Raw genomic sequence first — 9,375 nt, 5'->3', positions numbered from 1 at the left:
CTGGGGCGGCCGCCTCGAGGCCTCGGTCTATAATTTTCGGAGGCATAATTGGCCTGGGGGGGAGGGGGCGGGGGCGGGGGGGGGCGGGGCGGGAAGGGACCTTTCGGAGCCGGGAGGGCGCGCGGGGGCGCGGAGCCGCGGCTCGACGGCGCTGCGCGGGGGGCGCCCGGCCCGAACCCCGCGCCCCGCCGGGCTCCCCGCCCCTCCCGCGCCTCCGCCCGGGCACCACGTCGGCCTTTTGTTGCCGCACCGTCTTTTCTTCCCGCGCTGTGCGCAGCAACGGAAATTTCACCGGATCCCGGGTGAAAATTAAAGGAGGTGCCTCCCTCCCTCCCTCCCTCCCTCTCTCCCTCTCTCCCTGCCTCCCTCCCTCTCTCCCCCAGCCCCCGCTCCCTCCCGCCCCTCCCCCGCTCGCCGCGAGTCCGCACCGCCCCGCGCGCTCCGAGCGCCCCGGCCCCGCTGCCGCCCCTTCCATGGGCGCCGCGCTCGCCTGCAGCCGCCGCCGCCGCCGCCGCCGCCGCGGGGCGGGCGCGATGCCACGATGGGCCTGATCTGGCTGCTGCTGCTCAACCTGCTGGAGCCCGGCTGGCCGGCCGCGGGCCCCGGGGCGCGACTGCGGCGCGATGCGGGCGGCCGCGGCGGCGTCTACGAGCACCTCGGCGGGGCGCCCCGGCGCCGCAAGCTCTACTGCGCCACCAAGTACCACCTCCAGCTGCACCCGAGCGGCCGCGTCAACGGCAGCCTGGAAAACAGCGCCTACAGTGAGTGTCGAGGCGGCGGCGGCGGGGGCCCCCGGGGGGGAGCGCGGGGTCCGGAAGGGCCTGGCGCGCCCAGGGTGCCCGCCGGGGTCCCCCGCCGCCGCCTGGCGTCGGGGAGAAGAGCGCGAGGGGAGCGGGGGGGAGGGGGGTCACGTCGGAGGGCACGCGCGGTGGACACCCCCGGGGCGCCCCGCCCGGCTGGGTCCCGGGGCCCCGGCAAGTTTGAGCCCCGTGAGTTGGTGGGAGAAAAGGCGCCGGACGAGGCGGGTAGGGTCTCTTACTATTTTGACGACCTCTCCTCCTCGGCCGACCCCGGGGCGCCCCGCCGGCCCCTCCGCCCTCCTGGAGCGCGGCCGCCGCCGGGAGAGTCATTTCCCGGGGCCCGAACCGCCGCCCTCGGCCGCAGAGCGACAGGCAGGGCGGGCGCCGCCTCGGTGTGCGGCCGCGGGATACGAGCTAGGCGCGCGGAGGGACGTCCGCCCGGGTCCGGGGGCGCAGGTGTGCTCCCGCCCGGCCCCACGGCCCGGATCGGGCTCCAGCGGGAGCCCCGCGGGCGCCGGGGTTTGGCTCCTCTGGCCGTGGGGACCCGGGCTCGGGCTGAGCCTCCGGGAGAGGAGCGCGGGGGCCGGGGGCCGAAGCAGCTCCGCTTGGCCGGGAGCGGGAGACCCGAGCTCGGGGCGAGGCAGGGACGCAGCGGGGAGCGTGGGAGCGTGGCGGGGGGCCCGGTGTCATGTGCCGCAGCCCGCGGCGCTCGCCCCCGCGCCGAGCGTAGGAAGCAGTGCGGCGGCGGGAAACCGCTGCTTCCGCGAGGAAAGCCGCAGCCCCGGGAAGGCGCCTTCGGAGGACGCCTCTGGAGCCGCGCGTGGGGGGCCAGCTGTCGCCAGGGCGTCCCGGGGGCCGCAGGATGGGGCTCCAGGAGCGCCCGCGCTCCCTTCCCAGCAACGCCCCGGTTCTCTCCAAATGCAGGCTCCCACAGAGCATCAGAATCCTTGGAGCATCCAAGGCAGGCAGCTTGGGGGCAGAGGAGCGCGCGGTGCGCAGCCACCCCTGTCCCGCATCCGGACGCGGCGCCGCCGCCCTCGGCGCGCAATCCGCCCCCGCTGCGTCCCATGGACGCCAGAGGCCCGCGGCCTGCATCGCCCCGCGTCTTGGCCCTGGGATGGCTGCTGTGCTGGGGGCCCTGGAGAGGGCATCTCTTTGGCTCCAGAGCCCCTTGGAGCCCTTGGGGGGCCGGGGGGACAACGGCCCCACCGGGGCCTTTGTTGCAGGACCTGTGATGAAAAGGCACTCCTGCGTTCAGAAGGAAGCTTAGGGGAGACTTAAAGTCCCTCCGCGCAGTGGGGATGGGAGAGCCCGGGTCAGCTTCCCTTTGTGCGATCCTGCGTCTAAGCCCGCTTCCTGCTACCGTCCTCTGTGGCGCTTGGACCCTGCCCTGCACAGTTACCTGCTGCCCAGGCCCGCTGCCAGTGAGTTCCGGTGGCTCCCTCGGTGCCCTGCGCGCAGCAGCCCCGCCTTCACCCCTGCCCCAGACTCCTCAGATGCTGTGGGGTGTAGACAATGCGGTCGGAGAGCTCCCGCACCGCTCTCCGCAGCCGGGGTTGGAGCTCCGGCTCGCCCACGTGGGGGTGGTCTCGGGAAAGTCACCTAACCCCCGGCCGTCTCAGCTGGCCTGTCTGTCGGATCGCGCAACCGGCTCGCCGGGTGGCTGAGAGGCTCCCGTGTCCTGAGAGACCCCGCACCCCGCAGAGTCAGCGGGTAGCAATGTCAGTTTTCTTCCTTCCCTCCCGTGTCGGAATTCTTCTCGTCGGAGAAGCCCTGCCCTGATGCTCCCGGGGCTCTGCCTCCCATCCAGTAGTTTCTTCTTTTCCTCAACCTCCCGAGTCACCCCCCACCCCCACCCCCCCGCCCTGCCCCGCTTAAGTGTGTGTTGCCTTCACCTCCCCGAGCCTGGGCGAGGCTTGGGCGGGTCCAGGGGGTCCTCGGCCCTCGGCGCGGGGCTCTGTGGGGGGGCGCGGGGAGTGACGGGCCTTCACACTGTTCCCAGGTATCCTGGAGATCACGGCGGTGGAGGTGGGCATCGTGGCCATCAAGGGGCTCTTCTCTGGACGGTACCTGGCCATGAACAAGAGAGGACGGCTGTATGCTTCGGTGAGTCCGATCTCGCACGCGGGCAGGCGTGGATGGGGCGGCCATCTCCCTCGGCCACTCGTTAGGGGACAGAGGGGACGTGGGCAGTGTAACGCTTTGTCCGGGGACCTGCAGCACCCGAGCCGGAACCAGAGCCTCAAGCCCCGGGGTCTCGACGCCCGGGGCGGCTGCCCGTGTGATTGCCTTGGGGCACGGCCCCCCGGGGAGGACCCCACGGGGTCACACTTGTCTTACGTTCTCCGGTGTCGCTGGTTAGAAGCTGCCCCTCCACACATTTTTGTTCACCATCGCTGCCCTTCCCCCCACGGTAGCTGAGAGCGAGGCAGAGATTGTCCCCCGAATCTCCACTGAAATAAATAGACCCGGCGAGCCGTGGGGCGCCACGCGACTGCCTGCGGGGCAGAGCTTTTCTGCGGGCTCAACCAGGGGTCTCCTGGGGGGACGAGAGAGGGAAGCAGGGCACGGCACAGCCAGTCCTCCCCCGGGGGATGGGAAGGCGAGAGCTGTTCGTTCTCAGGCCGCAACACAGAGGAAGGACCACAGGGCCCGCCTCCCAGGCACCCAGATTCGGAATCCAGTCTACACAGCCTGGGGCCTCCGCAACAGAAAAGGGTCCCGTGGCTCTGTGGGCAGTGGCGGTGTCCTTCCCCCAAGGGCAGGGGTGGGGACGCATGGAGTAAAATGCATGTAAGCAGGAAATTTGCCGTCTCCAACTAGTCATTATGTGCAGTTCGGCTGATACCTCCTTGGGCAATGAGAGGTTTTCCGTCCACGGTAACCTAGACGACGCAGCCCGAGGACCATCTCCCCGCAGCTCCCTCTCTCCGTGCAGCAGTCTCTTTGCAGGGGACCCACACCAGCCTCTCCCTGCCCGTTGGGGAGCTGGGCAAAGTGTGATGAGCAAAACCCTCTTTAAGCTGCCGTCTCGTCCCAGACCTTCCGCCGTTTTGCCGGAGATGGAAAAGCTGGAACGCGCCCAGCTGCTTTGTCTGCCTCAGGGGCCACTTCAGAGAAGCCGTGTCTGGGGGGAGGGACCCCCCCCTGGCGCCCAGCCTCTTCAGCAGGTGCTTCTAGAGTGATATGCCCTCAGGCCGGGCTCTGGCCTGACTTTTCCTTGAGGGGCATCGTGGCTTCGCCGAAGCCTCAGCCCCGTGCCCCTGGTGCCCGGTGGGCAGAACTGATTTTCTGTTCCTCAAGTGGCCCGAGACCATCTACAGACGCCCCTTGTCTGTTACGGAGAGGGGCCCTGGTGAGGCGTTCTCGTCGCCTTGCAGGGGTGGTGCCAATCTCACCGGTCCCGAGGGCCATCATCCGCACTGAGCAAGTTCATGGATCGGGCGGGGAGGGCTGAATCCGGAGGGGGAGCCTAAGGCCTTTGCCACATCTCCCATGGGGGACCCGGGCCCAGGGCTTTGGGGGACAGCACAAAGCATGGCCTGGGGGATCCCCGTGGGTCACAGTCTACCTGTGGCTGCTATTGGTTAGATCTGACAACGCCGGCTTCTCCTTCCCTTCCCTTCCCTTCCCTTCCCTTCCCTTCCCTTCCCTTCCCTTCCCTTCCCTTCCCTTTCTCCTTCCTTCCTTCCTTTCTTCTTCCCTTCCCTTCCCTTCCCTTCCTCCTTCCTTCCTTCCTTCCTTCCTTCCTTCCTTCCTTCTTCCCTTCCTTTCCCTTCCCTTCCCTTCCTCCTTCCTTCCTTTCTTCTTCTTTTTCTTTCCCTTCCCTTCCCTTCCTTTCTTCTTCCCTCCCCTTCCCTTCCCTTCCCTTCCTCCTTCCTTCTTTTCTTCCTTTCTTCTTCCCTTCCTTTCCCTTCCCTTCCCTTCCTTTCCCTTCCCTTCCCTTCCTCCTTCCTTCTTTCCTTTCTTCTTTTCCTTTCCCTTCCCTTCCCTTCCTTTCTTCTTCCCTCCCTTTCCCTTCCCTTCCCTTCCCTTCCCTTCCCTTCCCTTCCCTTCCTCTTTCCTTCTTTCCTTCCTTTCTTCTTCCCTTCCTTTCCCTTCCCTTCCCTTCCTCCTTCCTTCCTTCCTTTCTTCTTCCCTTCCTTTCCCCTTCCTTCCTTCCTTCCTTCCTTCCTTCCTTCCTTCCTTCTTCCCTTCCCTTCCCTTCCTCTTTCCTTCTTTCCTTCCTTCCTTCCTTCTTCCCTTCCCTTTCCTTCCTCTTTCCTTCTTTCCTTCCTTCCTTTCTTCTTCCCTTCCCCTTCCTTCCTTCCTTCCTTCCTTCCTTCCTTCCTTCCTCCCTTCCTCCCTTCCCTTCCCTTTCCTTCCTCTTTCCTTCTTTCCTTCCTTCCTTTCTTCTTCCCTTCCCCTTCCTTCCTTCCTTCCTTCCTTCCTTCCTTCCTTCCTTCCTCCCTTCCTTTCTCCCTCCCTCCCATCCATCCATCCATCCATCCATCATCCCCCTGGCATTCATTCCTTCATTCACTACTGCCCCGGGCATCCATGCGTCACACTCTCTGCTGGGTATATGCATCGGGATCTCACTACCTGTGAATCCGCTCCTGTCATGGCCTCCAGAAGCTCCCCATCGCCCACACGTCACCACCGGGGTGCCTCGGCCCCCAAAGGAGCTGCCCGGACCGCCTTCGGCTCCTCCCTTCCACCGTCGTTCCATAACCCGTGTACTCACCACAGCCTCCTGAACCCCTCTCGCTTCCCCAGGACCAGCCACGCTGGTCACCCTTCCGTGCCTTTGCCCGACTGCAGTGCCCCCATCAGAAACGCCCGCTAGAAAGTGCCCACCTCTCCCTTAATGACTCCCCAGGTGTCACCTCACGGGCAGGGTACCTCTCAGCCGGCCTCCCCTCACACCTGAGGCCGCCCTCCCTGCACACGCCCTGCCCGGTGCCCTGGGGCTCAGAACCAGCTGGGGTCGCGGCCACGCCGGCCACAGCCACACTCTGCCCCAGGCTGGCTTTTCTGGAGCCTGCGAAGGAAGAGCAGCCTCCCCAAGGTGGACGGTTTCAAGGAGAATTTCAGCAGGTGGCACCAGTGGGTGGGGGTGACTGGGGGGAGGCCCCCGTGGAGCAGAGGGTCTGGGGTGGGACAGTCGGGGGAACCAGCGAGGCTTCGGGAACCGTTGCCGCTGTGAGTCCCAGCTGGGGCACCTGGAGACCCTGCTCCTGTGCTGGCACCTTCCTCCTGGGCCTCCTGACCCCTCTGGGAGCCCCTCTGCAAGATGCAAACTCTGCGCCCCCCCCAGGACCCCCCTCTGGAGGGCCTGAACTCCTCCCTCTCTGAGGCTCACAGGACTGAGTCCCTTCAGTTGCCCCACAAAGTGCCCCTGCAGTGAGAAAGCCCGCCCTCTGGCTTCCTGATTCATGGCCTCGGCCGTGGGCTACGACACCCTGAGTTTCTCACAGTTTAGCGTGGGGGCCAGGCCCCAATGTAGCCGCCTGGCACGGGGGTCAGCCCGGAGCCCACCCACTCACCCCAGACGGCCCCTGGTTCCCACGCTAGGCGGGGGTTGAACGCAGACCAGAACGGTGCCACATCCCCGTGATTTGGGGCCTGCCGCCACCCCGGGCCTCAGTTTCCCCGTCTATAAGGTGCGGAGGCTGGTCTTTGTCAATGGCGTCTGTACTGTGACCCAGGGCATTCTGGGCATCCCCTGAAGGGTGGGACAGCAGAGAGGGGACAGCAGGGAGGTCCGGAAGAGCTAGAACCCAGCCCCCTTCCCTCTGAACTTACACGTCATCGGGAGACAGGTATTTGGTGCTAGAGCATCGTGCTTCCCGTGCCCTTTGCAGGTCACGTGCTGCCCACCTCGCGGGCGTGGCTCTGACCAGCCTGTGACCCCCTGAGAACGGGCCTGCGGCCCTTGGGGCCACCTGCACTCGGTAGCAGCCGCCTTTCCCCTCCACAGATGGAGACAGACCATGAGGGTCCTTCTGCCCAGCTCTGCCCGTCCCCCAGCCCTGCCCCTGGGCCCCGGGCTGAGGAGGGACGCCCTGGGGGTGCTTGGCACACCCACCCCTTCGACCCGGGGGCGCCCCACGAGGCGGCCCAGGGGGCGCTGGTGGAGGCCCCTGGAGTTCCCAGTCTGTGCCTCTCTCCCTCCAGATGCCCGCCTCTGAGAAGGCAGCGCCCCGCGTCTCAGCCCGTGCCCCCCAGCCTGCCCCAGGCCCACACAGGCCCCCGCGCAGCCCCCAGTGGTGCTGGGGCGCCGGCACCCCCAGTCGCCCTACAAGAGCAGAGTCTGTGCGGTTCATGAGCTTCCGCCTGGGCTCCTGGCTTCTGGGCCACGCGCATGGGGCAGGCGCCCCGAGGCCGAGGCGGCCAGTCTCAGAGCTCAAGGCCCAGAGCCGAGTTTCGTGCAGGCGCCAGGCTCCTGAAAACCCCACGAAACCATCCTTCCCATGCTCTTCTCAATATTCGTTTCTTTTCTCTCGCACGCACGCTTTTCACACGGCGTCCGGGGTGCCGTCCTCTCCCTGTGTGCAGACGTCCTGCCAACGTCCGTGCCACCCGCGGAGATTTGGGGCAGGCCCCACATCTGCTCTGCTGACACCGCCCCGTGTCCCCGTGCCGGGGAAGCCTCCCTAGTCAGTGCCTGCGGCGGGGTTGGGGGGGGGGGGGGGGGACAGGGCTGGGGGAGCCACAACGCCCGGGGGCTCAGGAAACCGTGGCGGAAACGAGCAGACCCTCGCGCTGAACCCCGAAGCTCAAGGCCGCGGACCCGGAGGGGGCACGGGCACAGCCCAGGCGTGGGAGCGGGTCAGATGGGTGGCCGGGAGGGAGCAAGGAGGGGAGGGGGGCCCCGCCAAGGAGCGGGGGGGGGGGGGGGGGGGCCTCGAGGCCCGGGCCGCCGGCCTCGAGCGCGGGGCCTCCCGCGGCTGACCCAGGCGCCTGGCCCCCTGCAGGAGAGCTACAGCCCCGAGTGTCAGTTCGTGGAACGGATCCACGAGCTGGGCTATAACACCTACGCCTCGCGGCTGTACCGCACGGCGCCCAGCGGGCCGGGGGCCCAGCGCCAGCCCAGCGCCGAGAGACTGTGGTACGTGTCCGTGAACGGCAAGGGCCGGCCTCGCAGGGGCTTCAAGACACGTCGCACGCAGAAGTCCTCTCTGTTCCTGCCCCGCGTGCTGGACCACAAGGACCACGAGCTGGTGCGTCTGCTCCAGAGTGGGGCCGGGCTCCGCGGCGGCCCGCCCAGGCCCCCCGGCAAGGGCCCCCGGCCCCGGCGGCGGAGGCAGAGGAAGAGGAGCCAGGGGGGCCGGGTGTAGCCCCCCCCCCCAGCCACCCCGGACCCGGCCGAGGAAGGCCGTCCACGTTCTGGGCCCAGGCCGGCTCCGAGCCCCCGGCCGACCCGGCCCGGCAGGTGCGGGCCGGCCGGGGCCCGAGTGCCCACCGTCACAGCCGATCGCCGCAGCGCAGCAGGTCTCCGGGACGCTCCCCGCTGCCCCCGTCCCTCTCCTACTCTGCCCGGCTGCTGTGTGCCTCCCGGCCCTCTGCGATTCTCTGCAGCGGGGTCGGATCGGAAGGGAGCGCCGGCCGAGGGGGGCCGGGCAGGGAGGGCCGCTTTACGTGGGCCCGGAGCCCCCTCGGCCCCCCCCCCCCGGGGGAGCCGGCTGTCGCGGGGGCCGCCCGAGAAGCCTGCCGGTGGCTCGGCTGCGGGGAGCGTGTGGGCGTCTGTGTAACCGAAACATTAAAGCGTTGCATTCGACTCGGCTGTTTGATAGATTGCGACGCAGCCTGAGCCCGGGGAGACCCTTGCCGTTTTTCCTCAAACCCTGTTTGCTTGCGACGATGACCGCGTCTGTGCCAAATCGCTCTTTTCAGACGTAAGACGGTATCCTGAGGAATAGGGCTAACGATGCGTTTTCATGCCCTGGTTTGGAAAGCGGCTGTCGAAAGCAAGAGGTGGTTCGTGGGGACGGAAAGCACAGGCTGATGCGTGTGTGTGTGTGTGTGTGTGTGTGTGTTCCTGTGCCCGTGGGGGCACACGCGTGCATGCATGAGCGTGTGTGTGTGTGTGCACCTGCACGTGGAGAGAGAGAGAGAGACGGGTTTCCTTTGTTTGGAACCCCCCCCCAAAAAAAACTCCCTCCATCGTGAAGCTGTGTCTCCATGGGCAGTTTTAAGCACCTGTGCGATGTGCCAGGTACGAGCCTCCCTGAACTCCTTCACCCCTGCAGCCTGCCGGGCCCAGAGGAGCAAAGGCCGTGCACCTGCTGCCCCCACCGTGGCAGTGGGTGGGGTCACCTGAGGCTAGCCTCAGTGAGAGCCAGAGGGCACGGGCAGTGGCTCACTTCTCGGACCTTGCAGGGGGAGCAGGTGAGGGGTATGGAACGAGATGCTGCAGGTTCCCGGCGTGGCCCCCGGGGTCGCAGAGGAGGAAGCACGTTCAGGAGGTGAGCTTGCCCAGACCACATCGCACCCACCCTGCACCAAGATGCCCCCGAAACAAAGGGGGCGACGCTCGGGGGCTCAGGGTTAATACCCAAAACAGATTGGATGGGAGAGGTGGGAAGGCAGC

The 9,375-nt window shown here is 67.2% G+C and overlaps 1 protein-coding gene across 1 annotated transcript; it reads left to right on the top strand.

Moving 5' to 3' along the window:
• The first annotated feature begins 541 nt into the window (after nt 1-541).
• On the top strand, nt 542-8,122 carry FGF3 (fibroblast growth factor 3). The gene is made up of 3 exons (XM_042907230.1): nt 542-761; nt 2,803-2,906; nt 7,760-8,122. Exons 1-3 carry the CDS (start codon nt 542-544, stop codon nt 8,120-8,122), a joined length of 687 nt encoding a protein of 228 aa, XP_042763164.1.
• The last annotated feature ends 1,253 nt before the right edge of the window (nt 8,123-9,375 follow it).

Source organism: Panthera leo, chromosome D1 (genome assembly GCF_018350215.1).
Source record: "Panthera leo isolate Ple1 chromosome D1, P.leo_Ple1_pat1.1, whole genome shotgun sequence".
NCBI lineage: Eukaryota > Metazoa > Chordata > Mammalia > Carnivora > Felidae > Panthera > Panthera leo.
This window is presented reverse-complemented; position numbering and strand designations above follow the sequence as displayed.